The 17,367-nt window shown below is 48.2% G+C and overlaps 2 protein-coding genes across 2 annotated transcripts in view; both read left to right on the plus strand.

Annotated features, from left to right (window-relative positions):
* The window catches only part of plekhg3 (pleckstrin homology and RhoGEF domain containing G3), a 27,091-nt gene extending 19,034 nt beyond the window's left edge, over window positions 1–8,057 (plus strand). The window contains exons 12-20 of the mRNA XM_070849835.1: window positions 16–49; window positions 1,742–1,843; window positions 1,958–1,990; window positions 2,168–2,288; window positions 2,642–2,954; window positions 3,087–3,133; window positions 3,836–3,962; window positions 4,194–5,682; window positions 5,830–8,057. Coding sequence (XP_070705936.1) covers window positions 16–49; window positions 1,742–1,843; window positions 1,958–1,990; window positions 2,168–2,288; window positions 2,642–2,954; window positions 3,087–3,133; window positions 3,836–3,962; window positions 4,194–5,682; window positions 5,830–6,764 — 3,201 coding nt within the window. The 3' untranslated portion in view covers window positions 6,765–8,057. The remainder of the gene's footprint in view (window positions 1–15; window positions 50–1,741; window positions 1,844–1,957; window positions 1,991–2,167; window positions 2,289–2,641; window positions 2,955–3,086; window positions 3,134–3,835; window positions 3,963–4,193; window positions 5,683–5,829) is intronic.
* A 2,641-nt stretch (window positions 8,058–10,698) lies between these two features.
* On the plus strand, window positions 10,699–17,101 carry LOC139217593 (NLR family CARD domain-containing protein 3-like). Its single transcript, XM_070848951.1, has 9 exons — window positions 10,699–10,830; window positions 11,858–11,953; window positions 12,099–12,177; window positions 12,342–12,567; window positions 12,819–14,622; window positions 14,718–14,891; window positions 15,025–15,198; window positions 15,669–15,715; window positions 16,484–17,101. The coding sequence occupies exons 1-9, from the start codon at window positions 10,742–10,744 to the stop codon at window positions 17,062–17,064; spliced, it is 3,270 nt and encodes a 1,089-aa protein (XP_070705052.1). The 5' UTR covers window positions 10,699–10,741; the 3' UTR covers window positions 17,065–17,101.
* Window positions 17,102–17,367: the final 266 nt, after the last annotated feature.

Genomic DNA, 17,367 nt, shown 5'->3' on the forward strand with positions numbered 1-17,367 from the left:
TGTTGTGTGTTTCAGGCCAAAGACGCCATCTTGGAAATGAATCCCATATGTGAGTAACCGACGTTTGATGTTTGTATTAACATCACACACACACAACAGGAAGTGAATCAGAAAGTCCAGCATCCACAATCCCACCACAGTCAGTGTGATGAGCTGAAGTACTTGTGATGAGTATTATTACTCTGATGTCACTGCAGTAGTATTACTGCTGTACTCGTGTGTATACATTGTTTTAAGGTTTGAGATTAGTTACACGATTCAGTTTGATGCCGATCAATACAAACTGATCAATGTGCAAGATTTCCCTCTGATGTATCAGCACAGCAGCCGGTCTGGTGTTTGGATCAGATGGACTGGTGCTGGCAGCTTGAGCCAAGTTTAGGTTGATGTTGGTGCTGTTGTTGTGGTGTGGTGTGGTGTTGTGGTGGTGTTGTTGTTGTGGTGTGGTGTTGTTATGGTGTGATGTTGTTGTGGTGTGGTGTTGTTGTAGTGTGGTGTTGTTGTGGTGTGGTGGTGGTGTTGTTGTGGTGGTGTTGTTGGTATGGTGTTGTGTTGTTGTGGTGTTGTCGTGGTGTTGTTGTTGGTGTGGTGTTGTTGTGGTGTTGTCGTGGTGTGGTGGTGCTGTTGTTGTGGTGGTGTTGTTGGTATGGTGTGGTGTGGTGTTGTTGTTGGTGTGGTGTTGTGGTGGTGTTGTTGGTATGGTGTGGTGTGGTGTTGTTGTTGGTGTGGTGTTGTGGTGTGTTGTTGTTGTTGTGGTGTTGTCGTGGTGTGGTGTTGTGGTGGTGTGTTGTTGTGGTGTGGTGTTGTTGTGGTGTTGTGGTGGTGTGGTGTTGTGGTGGTGTGTTGTTGTGGTGTGGTGTTGTTGTGGTGTTGTGGTGGTGTGGTGTTGTGGTGGTGTGTTGTTGTGGTGTGTTGTTGTTGTTGTGGTGTTGTCGTGGTGTGGTGTTGTGGTGGTGTGTTGTTGTGGTGTGGTGTTGTTGTGGTGTTGTGGTGGTGTGTTGTTGTGGTGTGGTGTTGTTGTGGTGTTGTGGTGGTGTGGTGTTGTGGTGGTGTGTTGTTGTGGTGTGTTGTTGTTGTTGTGGTGTTGTCGTGGTGTGGTGTTGTGGTGGTGTGTTGTTGTGGTGTGGTGTTGTTGTGGTGTTGTCGTGGTGTGGTGTTGTGGTGGTGTGGTGTTGTTGTTGTGGTCATCTTGTTATTGTTTTTCTCATTGTTGCAGTTGTTATTGACGTCTTTGCTCATGTTGTTGTTTATTGTTGTTGGTTTTAATTGTTGTTGTTGTTTATTGTTGTTGGTGTTGTTGTTTTTTTATTATCCTAAAATGTCACCGAGTCGCCCCACACTGTGTTTTATGTAGACTTATGTAATTTATGCGGCATGTGGACCATGCTGACCTAAACCCAACAGGAAGTCAGCCATTTTGAATGAAGTGTGAAATGTTTGTGACAAACTAGTTGGAGGAGGTTAATCAACAATTAACGATGAAAAGCTATCAAAGGTTTTGTAGAGTAACAAACGGCCTCAGCAAGACTTCAAGTTCGATGTTTCGCCATGAAACAGGAAGTTGTTTTCACTTTAATGTACATTGTCGAATCTGCCCCAAATTTCACAGGTTTGATAAAATCGTGGCCTGACATCAGAAGTCAGAAGTCACTGAGACAGTCCTCAGTTGATTTATATGAAATGTTGCCCGCTCATGGCTGCTTGCTGCTTTAACATTGTTATTCATGTTTTACACCTGTAGACCCTCCCAGGTATCACTACAGTCCTGAGCGGCTGAAGAAATCTCTGTCCTGTCAGTCCGACGAGCTTCCACGAGACGGTCGTCAGGGACGAAGACAGTCTGGTAATCACACGCAAACAGCAGGAACTACTTCCTGTTTCTAGATCTTGGTCCTTGGTCCTTCCATCAGCATGTTATTGACGGTAATAGCAGCTGTTTGTTGTGTTTCTTCCTCAGAGCCGACCAAACAGATACTGAAGAGCACCAAAGGTACAAATAGATGTTGTTGTCAGCCACTGAAGCAGCTTCCTGTCTCAGCCGTCAGTGAAAACACTAACTCGTGTTGAATATGTTGATACGTTATGAACTGACCTGCTGTCTTTTTGTCTGTCTGTGTTTAACCCTTTGTCATGTCTGCTCCTCTTCCTCTGCTGCTGGTGATCACAGCCATTTTAAAGGTAAGAAACAAGCTGTTCATTAAACATTTGGACTGTTTACAGGCAGGAAAGACTCATAATTCAGTCAATCATGACCCCACAGACGTGGAGCTCATGTTGAATCCTTCAGAGTAACTTCCTCCTCCAGAGGATGTCATCATGTGACGTCCCTCCAGAATAAAGTTCCAGAAAACAGAGGCTGCAGAACCTCATAGAGAACCTGTCTGTTTTTAAGGTTCCTTCAGTCTCTCAGTGACCCACTGACAGTCTGAACATCCAGGGGTTCATCCTCTGCAGACAGGAGCTGCTGTCTGAACATCCAGGGGTTCATCCTCTGCAGACAGGAGCTGCTGTCTGAACATCCAGGGGTTCATCCTCTGAGACTACATTAGTCCTAGAAAACTCTTGGGGTGGGAAACAGGAGCAGGAACCGATGAGTGTGTGACGTCCTGCAGCACTCAGACAGTGAGGGGGTGTTACCCAGGGACCCTCTGCAGCCGGCCGCTCACCGGGGAGAGTCTGAGACTGACCGAGCCGCCGAGAAGGGTGAGGAGGAGGAGGAGGAGGAGCATGGGGGCAGGAAGGACTCACTGGAGCGACTCATCTGCAGTGAGGAAGAGGAGGGGAGGTTGACTCCTCAGTGGTCTCATCAGACACAGGCAGAGGGCAGTGAGCCGGATGAGATTCTGCTGGAGGACGACCAGGTAGAAGACTTCGCCAGCTCCGTGCTGGCCGCCATCTCCTGCTGGCACCTCAGGGCGCAGGTTCTGCTCTCTGCCGGAGTTACCATGGTGACGGTGAGGCTTTCTGCTGCCTGCCGGGTCTTCTTCCCCACGCTCCCTCCAACATCGCCCTCCGCCTGCCCTGCTCCACCTCCATAACATACTAAAGTCACGGATAACAGCACTCCTCGCTCCGCTCATCGATAGCTTACCGCCATTCTGGAGCTCTCAGCTATCTGCTGCATGAGCTTCACGTGTGGAACTAACATCCGCTGAGCTTCATGTTCAGGGTCAACACGCTAAACGACAGCTGGACTGAAGACATTAAACCTTCAACATGCTGAATATTCTAAACTGATAACTGATGTTGATATATTTAATGTAGCTCCTACAAATTAAAAGGTGCCTTTAGAAACACAACTGCTTTTTACATCACTCCATTTATGTTTTGCTTTCATGGAGCTTCGCCCACATCTGACCTGCAGCGTCTGCAGCCGCTGGTTCGATGCTGCGTCGCTGCCGAGGGGCTGAACTGTGGGCAGGTGTTTGGTTGCCGTGTCGCTCCGTCTCTTTGCATGTGTGGTTCCACTGATCCATGAGTGGGTCTGTGTGTGGTGGGAAGCTGATGATGAAATTCACAAAGCTGCTGCACAGGATTCATCACTGACAGCCGTTCATTCAGTCTGTAATAAAGGCTCAGTTCACACAATAGAAAAACACATTTTCCTGCTTCCCCCGGGTGGCTTCTAATCGTTTTCTAATCTTACAGAGATATTTGTCTCGATTGACTTTATTCCTCCAACCCAAGACCCTAACAAATCCTGGTGTAGTTCTGTGGTGAAGTGACCCTTTAAAAAGGAGTGTGCAGTGTTTTTGTTTGGTTGTTATTTGGCCTTGACTTGATGATATGACATTATTCATTCTCCAAATGTATTTTTGATCAGCTGATATTAAAGATATTGTCCCGTTTGTCTTGTGCTGAAGGAGGCAGAGGGGGGCGCCGTCTCTTCTAACGGCTGCAGCAAAGAAAATGGACGACTTCCTGGAGATGAGCTAGGTGGAGCTGAACCCACCTGTGAGCAGGTAAATGAACAGCCCAGTGGACAAATCGCAGGTTCGATACCTTCAGGATGATGTCACTTCCTGACCCGTCTCTGTCCCCCTGGAGTCTGTAGCTCAGTAAAATCTCCCTCTCACTCATCTTTCTGTTCCTGGAGTTTATTTTCTACACTCTCTACACGACACACTACTGGGACTAATCAGAAAATATTGTCTAATTATTTGTCTTGTGATTTTGATTTTCTTCCTCTCCAGCGCTCCACACAGGAGAAGACATCAGGGTCTGAAAACCTTAAACCAGAATCCTCCCCTGATCCAGACAGCCGGTCCACTGCTCCTCCCAGGATCTCTGTATCTCCTCAGAGGTCAGAAGAACTGAAATCTGAAAGAGATCCAGAGTCCACAGAGCAACCGTCCTCTGCTACACCTGATTCAGATTCAAAGACCCTGAGTAGTGGTGAATCCTCCGAGGATGAGGAGGATGTGAAGGGGGCACCAGAGAAAGAGGGGGAAGCCACCAGCATCCTTCCCTCCTCTGTTCTGGACAAAGCCAGCGCCATCGCTCAGCACTTCTCCAACAGCATCAAACGAAGCAGCCTGGTCCAGGACGACAGCCGCTCCCTCGGCTGCGCTTCACCGCGGCTACCCAGCAGGACCGGCAGCAGCCTCAGCCTCAGCGCCGAACCTGCCGACCGGCCTTTCCGGCTCAACAGCATCTGTTCTGATGCTGCAGAGACCTTCGGCGGGACAGATCTGACCCTGCTGTCTCCTCGGGACGACAGCCTCTTTGACGCTGACCGAAGCATGCGGCGGCGACGGGACTCCACCCTGTCCAAGCAGGACCAGCTGCTCATCGGCAAAATCAAGAGTTACTATGAGAACGCAGAGACCCAGGACGCCACCTTCAGCATCCAGCGCAGAGAGAGTCTGACATACATCCCGACTGGGCTGGTGAGGAGCTCAGTCAGCCGGTTGAACAGCATCCCAAAGGTTGAGGCCGTCCAGACGAATCCCACCATCTCGACCACGTCCTCCAGTCTGGACCTGGAGACAGATACCCAAGGCCACGTGGTCTTTAGTGACTCTATGGACTCTCTGAAGTCTGATCAGAGAAGCACAGACCAAGAAGATTCAGGTGAAAGCCAGAGGTCCAGGTCTCAAAGCTTGCAGGACAATCTGTTTGAAGATGAAGAGTTCAGGCCTTCGTCCGAAATGATCAAGATCTGGCAGACAATGGAGCAGGAGATCACCAGATCTCAAAGTGAAGACAGAGGGCGAGAACGAGCTCGAGAAACTCCAAGAAACCCCAGAATGACCAACGTCGACCTCTCTGACACAACAAAGATCCCAAACAAGAGCTGTGACCAAGAGAGTGGAGCGTCTGACCTCAGCGCCATCACGGAGGAATCCACAAGCCCCTCACCCCTCAAGCACAAAGCCTCTGCTGTGAATCGGACAGGAAGTCTGAAGGACGCCCTGAAGGTGTTTGGGGAAGAGGCCGTCCTGCTCAGGATGCCAGTTCCTCGGGTTGTCCAGCTGAAGGCGGAGGCTGAGGGGGAAAGACCCAGCGAGGACTCAAATCAGCTGGACGATGTAGACAAGGCCAAGAGCAAAGTCCTCCATCTGGCCCGTCAGTACAGCCAGCGAATCAAAACGACCAAACCAGTGGTCCGGCAGCGAAGTCAGGGCCTGCTGATCGTCAAGAAGAGCTTACCCAGCGTGGTGGAGGAGAGGGAGACTTCAGGTATGTTGAGCTCACCTTTACATTCCTGTTTGTCTCTTGTCAGGTTAAAGTTCGAAGTAACAGCTCAGATATTTGTATGTCCTTTGTCCTCACGAATGACTCGTATAAGACGATGTAAAAACCATAAGTGTGTTTCATGTTTTGCAGGTAAACCCAACTTGACTCTGCCGCTGGTCTCTCATAACCAGGCAGCCTCTCTCCCTCTGAGTCCCACAGACCAGATCCAGTGTCCGACCCGCGGCACCACCTGCAGCTCCGTGGGCAGCTCGAGGGTGGTGTCCCCAGGCCGGGTTCGCTCCCGCAGCCCCCTGAGTCCCCTTAGTCCTCCTCCTCCCACCGAGTGCTTCAACTGGCCCGACGTCCAAGAACTCTGCTCCAAATACTCCGACCACGGCCCCTCCCAGAAGAATCCTGTGGGCCGGAGCCCTGAGCAGATGTTTGACTGCAGTCTGAGGAGGCACTCCAGCTGCTCCTCCAGCCTCCTCCCTGATGACGGAGCTTCTGCAGAGGTTCCTTCGTACAAACCTCACGGTAGCCGGGATGCCAGCAGAGAGGAACGTCGCAAACGTCTTCACAGAGCCAATTCTCTGGACCCTCGGCTCAGCGGAGCACAAATGACTGAGCTGCAGAAGCTCCAGGACAAAGTCGCTAAAGGAAACTACGACGGTTACTACGTTTCAGCCGAGGCGCCACTATCGAACGACCCCGAACACAAGATCATCATCATGGAGAAGCTTCCTGAGTCAGAGGCTGCGAAAACAGACAAAGAATCCAAAGAAGGAGGAGACGGGGATGACAACTATATCCAGATCCGCTCACCGACCAGCAGGGAGAAGATCTCCATCATGGCTGTCATCGACCGCTGCCGGGCCTATCAGGAGTCTGACGAATATAAACAGAGGGAGGAAGGCAAAAGCAAAACTGAGCCAGCGAGGCCTCAAGAGCTCCACGGCACAGCAGCGTCCTCGACCGATCAAGACAACAAGTCCCAGAAAAGAAGCTCAATCGGCGGAGAGAGGACGGAGGGCGGACAGCAGAGCATCGTGAAGAATCTGAGAGAGAAGTTTCAGAGCCTGAGCTGAATAAAGAGCTCCATAAAACTTTCAATAAAACCTGCCATGGTCATTTGTAACCTCTCAAAGATATATGAACAAGATGTCATGTCTGAACTCTCAAAGTAGTGAACACGAGTTTTCTCAACTAAAACTATGAATCATCCTACAGCAGATGGCATCAGGCTGTTACTGGGGACGATTTCTGCTTCCCTCCTGTCCTGTTTATAAAACTACCCAAATTCCTGTGGTTACGTAATTTAATGATAACATGTATAAGTACACACACATACACACACACACATATATTAAGTTAAATTAGAAAACGTGACGACATTTGTCTCGTTATCTGAAGATCCAAAGACAACTTCCTAGAGATTACCTGATCTTTTCCCAGAGTCCTCTCTGGCTCTCTTTTGTAGATACAAATTTAGAAATGTGTAAATATCTTCATAAACCATCTCCAGTCAGGATATTTGTGAAAAGCACCTTTTTGTACAGGATCTTGTTGTGTTGCACAGCTTCAGTTCGCCGTTCTCTGCGAAGAAAAGAGATTTTAGGAATTGGTCGTCACTACATGAAGAGTGAAGGGGTCGTCTGTAGACGAAGGGGTCGGTCTGGTCACAGGTGATGTGTCCCTGCAGCTGTTAGCTGTTAGGGTTAGGGTAGTGTCGCCATTCAGACCAAACCTGATCAACACGGAGAAAAAGAAATGAACGGATGATTTAAAAAACTCAAAATAAATTCTGAGCGCAGTAAATAACTTCCAAAAAGCAGCAAACTAATAAATATCTTTCTCTTCCAGCAGCAGAGTTTATTCATGAGAAGTGATAAAGCTGTGATCTGAACTCATTTACCCTCAGAGTACAAATCCAGATTCATTTATTGATTATCCATCAGAGGACGTTTTTATGCATTTGTGCCTTTTTAGTTTTTCTGATTCATGTCGAGTTCATTTGAACATTTTATTTCCTTTGTTCATTGTTTGTTTCCTGACAAGTCGTCTGAGTTAACGTGTGTTTTCTGAGAAGCTTTTAACAAACGACTAGATGTGTTTTACCAGCCTGTCTGTGGGCACGCTGGGACTTGAACCTGTGACTTTCCTTTAACCACTGGGCCACCCTGCACACCACATTCCTCACTCAGTCGACCACTAACAGTCAGGCTCGTACCTGTCCTGCACCTCCTGTTTACCTGGTCTGATGTCAGTAGAGACAAATGTTCTGTCTGTCTTTCTATGACTGTGGTTACAGGTGTGTGTGTGTGTGTGTGTGTGTGTCGTATGTTCTGTTCTGTTCCTCATTAAAACCAAATGTACTCAAACATCAGTGTCTGTGATGTTTCTGTATCTATCGTATGGTTGTTGTGTATTAACACTGTCAGCAAACACACAATGCCCCCACTTGTGTGAGTGTGTGTGTGTGTGTGTGTGTGTTAGATCTGATGTTGCTCATGTCACAGAGACCCACCAGGCAGCAGTACTAAATGGCCCTTGCTGTAAAATAAAAGGCACTGAGGATAACAGTGTATCATCAGACCTTTATGATCCAGGAGGAGCTTTCATATTGTCCATTAATGTTTAATTTGCTCCAGGGTCCGAAGGTCAGAGGTGCTCTGTGATCACATTTGCTTCCACAGAGCTGAGACGGGACGTCTGAAAACCTGCTGTGACTTCATGTTTGGTCTTTGTCTGGTTGAAGCTGCTGATTATTTCCACCTTCACTCCTCAGCCTCCTCCAGATGATTTCCAGAGTCAGAAGGTAATGTGACCGACACTTTTCATCATGTCTGTTGAACTGATCTGGGAACAGTAGAGGAGGTGGGGGGCTGATGTGTTGTGCTGCTTTGGTGGAATGAAGGAAACACCAGAGAAGACGAGGAAGGACGAGGCTCCGGGAAGGGAGAGAAGATCTTTAGCTGTGTCCGAGTCTCTGGTTCACAGCCAGTGTGTCATCCTCAGATGTGATGACACTGTTTTAGTGCCACGTACAACACAAATAAATTAAGTGCGACATTTCTGGAAGCACAAATCTAGATTTACAGGTCGACATGAATTGCTCTGCGTTTGAGCGTCATGTGACGCTGATGTAACCTCCAAGTGTTTAGACATGTTAACGTCTCTGCTTTCTGGTTCAGTGAACACAGTGTTCTTCACTCATCCGTCTGTCACACTGATTTCACTGTCCTGACTGGCATCTGTGCACTTCATGTGTGGCATTCGATGCGAAGGGCTGTGGTGTTCAGTGTTTCTGGAGGAACAGTCGGACATGTTGGTCTGACAGGTTTCTGTTGAAGGAGTGGAGCCTGCTCTGTTGGCATTTTACTTTGGAGTCTCTCCCCTGTTTCATGCTGCTTTAAGGCTGTTTTAACTTGCTCTGCTGCCTGAGCCCTCAGTTTGATTATTAGACAGTTTGGCAGCAGCACCAAAGGTCAAAGGTTTCCATATTTAGTAGACACTGATTCTATGACCAGTGCGACACATTTATTGAGGGGAGTTCAGAAGTTGTATCCTGGTCGATGTACTTTGTGATTAAAAGGCAATAAAAAGCCATAAAATATGTTCCAGTAAGAGATAGTGATGAATAAAAATGTCCAAAGCTCCAAACCAACAACATCTTCATCCTGAACGTACATGAATCCTGAACATTAACAGCAAACCAAAGTTCCAGATATAAAGTGGATCAAACAGTGAACTCTGTCTTTGTCTGTCTGTAGTTTGTGTTCAAACACACTTTACCTGATCGCTCATTCTGTGATCAATACATCAATAGATAATGTTATTAATTCTGTTGTTTCAACCATAAAATCCTCTGACGTCCTCATCTTCCATCACTTACTAACGATCAGAGGAAGAACCAGGATGAAGTTAAGAAGACATCACAGGACATAAACACATGATGTACAGAAGCTGTAATGATCCTGTTACGACCTCCTAAAATCACAGGAATATTTGTTCTGATCGCAGCAGCTGATGTTTTCAGAGACACGTGACAGCATCACATAGATCCTGTTAAGGACTCATTTAACCTTCCTGATCGGGACCAAGTCATTTCTCAGCCTCTGCAGCAGCGCTAAAGGTGTTTCATGCTTCTCTTTGGGGTCTCAGCTGCTGGTGAAGGTTGCTGAAGGTTCATGCTGGTCCTGGCTCAGAAACAGGAAAAGGAAACCTTGTTTGTGGCCCCATCGACCTGACCTCCGACCTCCAGCCGTCATGTGCTTCAACAACGTGTCCTGTCGTTGATTCAAACAAGACCTGACAAGGACATGAAGGAAACTCCTGAGTTTCTTTCTTTGCTGTCTGATATGATCAAAGACAGAACGTATCACAGGATCACCTTCCTGTGTAAGCAGTGGTTTATCATCTGAGATACATGTTGGGTCTCTGAGCTCACTGAGCTTTCATTGATCAATAAATCAAAGTCCAGTCTCAGAGTCAGAGAGACGTCTGCCTTTTCAAACAGTCCCTGAACATGACATGCACACCTCCGTGTGGAAATATCTCAGAAAGACTCACTACACTTTGGTCTCATAGTACAACCCTGCATTTCCATAATACAGTGACTCCACACCTCCTTCTGCTTTTGTTCAGTTCTCTGGGTTCACTTTGGGTTGAAAGTCGGTTATTTTGGTGAAGGAGACGTTAAGATGTCTTAGATCTGGATCTGGAGACACTTCCTGTTGGACAGACAACCAGAAGTGGAGCTGAACTCTGGTTTCTGGTCTCTGGCTCCGCTGGTTGACTGTCAGGTTCATGTTTCCAGACTTTGACTGCTGCTCTGAAAGCGTGACGGCGTCCTCATGCTGATGATGAGGGACTGATGAAGGAGGATCAGCAGCAGTTTCTCTCTGTGTGTTTCCTCCACAGGTGAAGCGAGGAAGACTCTGAGGCTGATGTGGATCTGAAGTCACCTGCTCGGTACAGTTCCTGGTGGAAATCTGAAGTCGTGTCTGCCATCTGCTGGTAGAATCCAGAAGTGCTGTGAGTGTGTGAAGGTGGAGGCTCTGCTATGGATCAATGCGAGGACACAGAGGAGGGAGCCCCCCCCTCTAAGAGCTCCCTGTGGGGGGCCCATGACGGCCGGACCCAAGCTCAGAGGTGAGACCAACATTTCAACATTAACTCCAAACCACACTTGCTGAAGTCAGTGTGAATCTCAAAGTGGTCCCACATTTCAGGAAGGAACTGTTTGGAAAGCTGTGATGACCTGGAACCGTCCTATAAGATTCACAAACAGGTTTTAGACGCAGGTTTGACACCATTTAGGACCAACATAATAATAATAATAATAATACATTTTATTTTTAGGGCGCCTTTCAAGGCTCACAAGGTCGCCGTACAGAATACAAAACATACAATATGATAAATAAAACAGGTATAAAACAAGCAATAAAATACAGTAGCAGTGCAAAATGAATCAGAGAGAGTAGGAAAGTGTGAAGAGATGGGTTTTGAGTCTGAATTTGAAGAGTAATAAGGAGTCGGTGTTGCGGAGGTCAGGGGGGAGTGAGTTCCATAACTGGGGAGCCGAGCGGCTGAATGCTCGGTCCCCCATGGTGACAAGGCGAGCAGAGGGAACAGAGAGATGGACAGAGGAGGAGGATCGGAGGGTGCGGGCAGGTGCAGATACGTGGATGAGGTCAGAGAGGTATGGAGGGGCGAGGCTGTGGATGACTTTGTATGTGTGAAGCAGGACTTTATATTGAATGCGATAGGTGATGGGGAGCCAGTGAAGCTGTTGCAGGACGGGTGTGATGTGATGAGTGGAAGGTATCCTAGAGATGATACGAGCTGCTGAGTTCTGGACCAGTTGAAGCTTATGGAGGGTTTTTTGGGGGAGACCGAACAGAAGGGAGTTACAGTAGTCAAGTCGGGAAGTGACTAAGCTGTGAACCAGAATGGCGGTGGAGTGAGGGGTGAGGGAGGGGCGCAGGCGGTTGATGTTACGGAGGTGGAAGTAGGCTGACCGGGTTATGTTGTTAATATGTGAGGTGAAAGAAAGTGTGCTGTCGAGGATGACACCCAGACTCCTCACCACATGACCAAAGACCTCATCCTCTGTCCACAGTCTTCAGGGTTTCTGCTGCAATCTACATGTGTTTGACCAGTTCTCTATTTCCATCAGGATCCACCAGAAACCAGAGTCTCCTGTAACCAGCTGTGTGTCCATGAAGAGCGACTCGTCTATGTTGGAACCTATTGAATTTAAATCTGAACAGAGGTAACAGATCAAATGCAGCAGTTCCTTACTGTCATGAGTATCATCTCTCAGACAGGCACTAGGTTCTGATTTCATGACACAAACATGCAGAAATCCTGAGCTGCTTCCATGGTTCCTGATGACTGTGTGTCTGTTTGCTCCTCAGAGTTCCTCAGCAGAGCTTCGAGGTTCCCAGCGGTCCATCTACCGAGCAGCCTCAGATACACCTGGACTCCATATTGACGGTGTGTGAATGTTCAGGCTCAGCTGCTGCTGCTAAATCCAGCAGCCACAGACTAAAGAGTGCAGCAGCATCCTGATCCGACTCCCTGCTGCCCCCTGCAGACCAGCAGGCTTCAGTCTGTCACTGAGCATCTGATGCTCAACTTCACATTTTATTCTCTTACAGCTGCTGGAGGAAAACATCGTCAGGTTTGTGAGGAACAAGCTGAAGAAGATCCACAGAGTCCTGAGTCCAGATTACCCAGAATGCTCAGAGAGTCAGAGGGAGGATGAGGAGGAGCTGGACGGTGAGGATGAAGAGCAGAGGAGCAGCAGAGAGGCATTTCTGAGGATCACTGTGGACTTCCTGAGGAGGATGAAGCAGAAGGAGCTGGCTGAGCGTCTGCAGAGCAGTAAGAGGATTTTAACAGATTCAACATGATGGAGGGAGGAAGTGGAGGCAACATGGCCGAGTTTACATTTCCAACCTGTGCTGCTAATATGATGCTCACATCTGCACCACATCTCTGAATTCTTCTGTAAACAGTCAGAAACTCTTCGCAGCTGATGTGATCAAGAGATTTCATGGAGGAAATAAAGTTCAGGCTCATCAGACCGATTGTAGCGTCCACTTATTAATCACATGTCTTCTTTGGTCATGCAGGAACTGTTGCTGCAGTTTGTCGACGTGAACTCAAGTCTACCCTGAAGAAGAGGTTCCAGAGTGTGTTTGAGGGCGTCGCTACAGCAGGAAACCCAACGCTGCTGAACCAGATCTACACAGAGCTCCACATCACAGAGGGGGGGGCTGCAGAGGTCAATGATGAACATGAGGTCAGACAGATTGAAGCAGCTTCCAGGAAACCAGACAGACCAGAAACAACCATCAGATGTGAGGACGTCTTCAAAGCCCCACCTGGAAGAGAGGAACCAATCAGAACAGTGATGACAAAGGGAGTGGCCGGCATCGGGAAAACAGTCTTAACGCAGAAGTTCACTCTGGACTGGGCTGAAGACAAAGTCAACCAGGACATACAGTTCATGTTTCCTTTCACCTTCAGACAGCTGAATGTGCTGAAAGAGGAAAAGTGCAGCTTGGTGGAACTTGTTCATCGATTCTTTAGTGAAACCAAAGACGCAGGAATCTGCAGGTTTGAAGAGTTCCAGGTCGTCTTCATCTTCGACGGTCTGGACGAGTGTCGACTTCCTCTGGACTTCCTCAACAACAAGACCCTGACTGATGTGACAGAGTCCACCTCAGTGGATGTGCTGCTGACAAACCTCATCAGGGGAAATCTGCTTCCCTCTGCTCGCCTCTGGATAACCACACGACCTGCAGCAGCCAATCAGATCCCTGCTGAGTGTGTTGGCATGGTGACAGAGGTCAGAGGGTTCACCGACCCTCAGAAGGAGGAGTACTTCAGGAAGAGGTTCAGAGATGAGGAGCAGGCCGACAGAATCATCTCCCACATCAAGACGTCCCAAAGCCTCCACATCATGTGCCACATCCCAGTCTTCTGCTGGATCACTGCTAATGTTCTGGAAGTTCTACTGAAGAACCCAAAGGGAGGAGAGCTGCCCAAGACCCTGACTGAGATGTACATCCACTTCCTGGTGGTTCAGACCAAACTGAAGAACATCAAGTATGATAGAAGATCTGAGACAGATCCACACTGGAGTCCAGAGAGCAGGAAGATGATCGAGTCTCTGGGAAAACTGGCGTTTGAGCAGCTGCAGAAAGGGAACCTGATCTTCTATGAATCAGACCTGACAGAGTGCGGCACCGATATCAGAGAAGCCTCTAAGTACTCAGGAGTGTTCACTCAGACCTTCAGAGAGGAGAGCGGACTGTACCAGGACAAGGTGTTCTGCTTCGTCCACCTGAGCGTTCAGGAGTTTCTGGCTGCTCTTCATGTCCATCTGACCTTCATCAAATCTGGAGTCAATCTGATGTCAGAAGAACAGTCAGCATCCAAGTTGTCTAAAATATTAGGAGGTAAAACAAAAGTGAAACATCTCCACCAGAGTGCTGTGGACAAGGCCCTACAGAGTTCAAATGGACACCTGGATTTGTTCCTCCGCTTCCTGTTGGGTCTTTCACTGCAGACCAATCAGAAGCTCCTACGAGGTCTGCTGACTCAGACAGGAAGTAGCTCAGAGACCAATCAGGAAACAATCAGGTACATAAAGGAGAAGATCAGTGAGGATCTGTCTCCAGAGAGAAGCATCAACCTGCTCCACTGTCTGAATGAACTGAATGATCGTTCTCTAGTGGAGGAGATCCAACAGTCCCTGAGATCAGGAAGTCTCTCCACAGATAAACTGTCTCCTGCTCAGTGGTCAGCTCTGGTCTTCATCTTACTGTCATCAGAAGAAGATCTGGACGTGTTTGAGCTGAAGAAATACTCTGCTTCAGAGGAGGCTCTTCTGAGGCTGCTGCCAGTGGTCAGAACCTCCAGCAAAGCTCTGTAGGTGGATGGATCACTGGATATATTCATTTCTAGTCTTTATATTTCATAAAGAAGAAAGTCTACCATTGTGTTTATCACTGTCTCTTCCTCAGGCTGAGTGGCTGTAACCTCTCAGAGAGAAGCTGTGCAGCTCTGTCCTCAGTTCTCAGCTCCCAGTCCTCCAGTCTGACAGAGCTGGACCTGAGTAACAACGACCTGAAGGATTCAGGACTGAAGATCCTGTCTTCTGGACTGGGGAGTCCACACTGCACACTGAAGACTCTCAGGTCAGGATTCAGCTGCTACTTGAACAGTTGATCTTCTAAATCCTGCACATCTGGCTTCAGGCCATTTTCAGTTCACTTCCCTGCAGACATGATTTCCTAACACACTGAATTTATGATGTTTTCCTGATTCCAGGCTGTCAGGCTGTCTGGTCACTGAGGAAGGCTGTGCTGCTCTGGCCTCAGCTCTGAGCTCCAACCCCTCCCATCTGAGAGAGCTGGACCTGAGCTACAACCATCCAGGAGACTCAGGAGTGAAGCTGCTGTCTGCTGGACTGGAAGATCCACAGTGGAGACTGGACACTCTCAGGTATGAACAGAGCTCACGCACTGCAGGTGTTTCTTGTCATCATGAAGGACGTCTCATTTCTCCTGATCCTGTTCAGAGGAGCGAGGAGACCTGAGTTAGGGAACAAATGATTTCTGCTCAGTGAAACAACTTCTAGGTGCCTTTTTTCAAACCTTCAACACTTTGCTCTGATTTTCACCTTGACATTCAGTTTTTATTGAGATCACGTCATGTTTAGTTTATTCAGCTCAAAGTTTCACACGAAGGCTTTCCAGTGTGCACACCACACTGCTGTCTGTCCTCAGAGCCTCTGAAACATAGAAATGTGCTGCTGAGATGATCTGTGAACTGTGATCTTCTTCTCTGTGAGACCATCGTGGAGACAAACAACACAGTCTGTTCTGGCAAACTGAGGAACTCTGCTTCATGTTGAACAGCAGTTTGGACTCATGTTGGACAGACAATCCTTGTGACTGTGTTTGTTCCTGCAGGGTGGACCATGGTGGGGAGCAGTGGCTAAGACCTGGTCTGAGGAAGTGTAAGTGTGGACTCACTCTGACTAATGATGGCAAAGCAGCTCAGTCAGTTTGTCTTTAAACACAAAGATGGTAGTTGTGGCATTTATTCATTTGAACATTACTGCGTCTCATTAAACTCTGCACAAGACGAACATCAGCCTGCAGGAGTCTGATGATAAACTGCTGCTGTGTTGAGTCTTTCAGTCCGTTCTCGATTCCAGCTCGTCTAATACTGACGTTTGGTCAGTGGCCCTGCACTTCAAACTATGACGCCTCAGGTTCCCCCCCAGCAGCAGGTTGGTCCTTCCAGCGTAAAGTTTGGACACGCTGTTGAAGTCAGGTGACGTGGTTTAAAGAAGGGAAAAGTCCCTGTAGGGAGGATGTCGGACAGGTGTGACTGACAGTGAACTTCTCTTTGAGTTATGTACGCGGCGTGCTTCATTCACCACGTCTTTATTATTGTTACCATGACAACGAAGGTCACCTGACTTCATCCTTTAGTCCGTGTCCAGATTTCATGGGATGCTTCTCAGTCTGTGAACTTCTGCTTCTGAAGAAGGAGGCGAGGAAGAGACTTGTTAGCGTGATGAAAAGCACCCGTGAAATGTGAAATGTTTCTCAGCTCAGATTCCTTTAGAAAGTCTAACCAGACATATTCACTGCTGCTGACTGCAGCGCGGAGCCCTGACGTACCTGACGTACCTCAGGCGTTGCACTCTGAAGCATCGGGCCACCAACCAAACGTCTGAAGAGCTGAGAGTCAATATGTGTCTTCCTCTCTCCATCAGATTCCTGTGAACTCTCAGTGGACACAAACACAGTGAGCAGAAAGCTTAAACTGTCTGACAACAACAGGACAGTGACACGGGTAAAGGAGCTGCAGCCATATCCTGATCATCCAGAGAGATTCAAGAACTGTAATCAGCTGCTGTGCAGAGAAGGTCTGACTGGTCGCTGCTACTGGGAGGTGGAGTGGAGAGGAGGGGTGAGTGTAGCTGTGAGTTACAGAGGAATCAAGAGGAGGGGAAACACTAAGGACTGTGTGTTTGGATTAAATGATCAGTGCTGGATTCTGAGCTGTTCAGGTCTTGGTTACTCTGTCAGGCACAATAACAAAGAAACAACCATCACCACCTCCTCCTCCTCCTCCTCCTCCTCCTCCTCCTCTGGTACAGTAGCAGTGTACTTGGACTGTCCTGCCGGCTCTCTGTCCTTCTACAGAGTCTCCTCTGACTCTCTGATCCACCTCCACACCTTCAGGACCACCTTCACTGAGCCTCTGTATGCTGGGTTCTGGTTCAGGTCCTGGTCTCATGGCTCCTCAGTGTCTCTGAGTTCTCTGCAGGACGAAGATGACTTCCAGTCCTGAGAGTTAGATGTTGGTGGTGGACGAGTCTTCACTCAGTCGGTCTTTTTTTAACGTCAGGTTTTCTCCTCAGAGCTGAATTCTGGACTTTGATGTTCACTGTCACAGTTTTCTGCTGACGGCTGCAGCAGTTTATCACTAGAAACAGTCGAAGGGCTCCAGTTCATCACATGTTAACTTCCACGTTTTGAAAGTGACCAAACACCACGTGCTGTCTAACACGCTGGTCGACCTCTTCTGAACAGATCCTGAACAGTCAGCTGCAGCAGAGCCTGACTGAGCTCTACAAAGAGCCTGAACCAACAG

This window comes from Pempheris klunzingeri, chromosome 18, assembly GCF_042242105.1.
Source record: "Pempheris klunzingeri isolate RE-2024b chromosome 18, fPemKlu1.hap1, whole genome shotgun sequence".
NCBI lineage: Eukaryota > Metazoa > Chordata > Actinopteri > Acropomatiformes > Pempheridae > Pempheris > Pempheris klunzingeri.

Coding starts and splice junctions, on each gene's coding strand:
- LOC139217593 (XM_070848951.1), top strand. CDS start 10,742: ATGGATCAATGCGAGGACACAGAGGAGGGAGCCCCCCCCTCTAAGAGC. Junction 12,178..12,341: donor ACCTGGACTCCATATTGACG/GTGTGTGAATGT, acceptor ATTCTCTTACAG/CTGCTGGAGGAAAACATCGT. Junction 15,716..16,483: donor AAGACCTGGTCTGAGGAAGT/GTAAGTGTGGAC, acceptor TCTCTCCATCAG/ATTCCTGTGAACTCTCAGTG.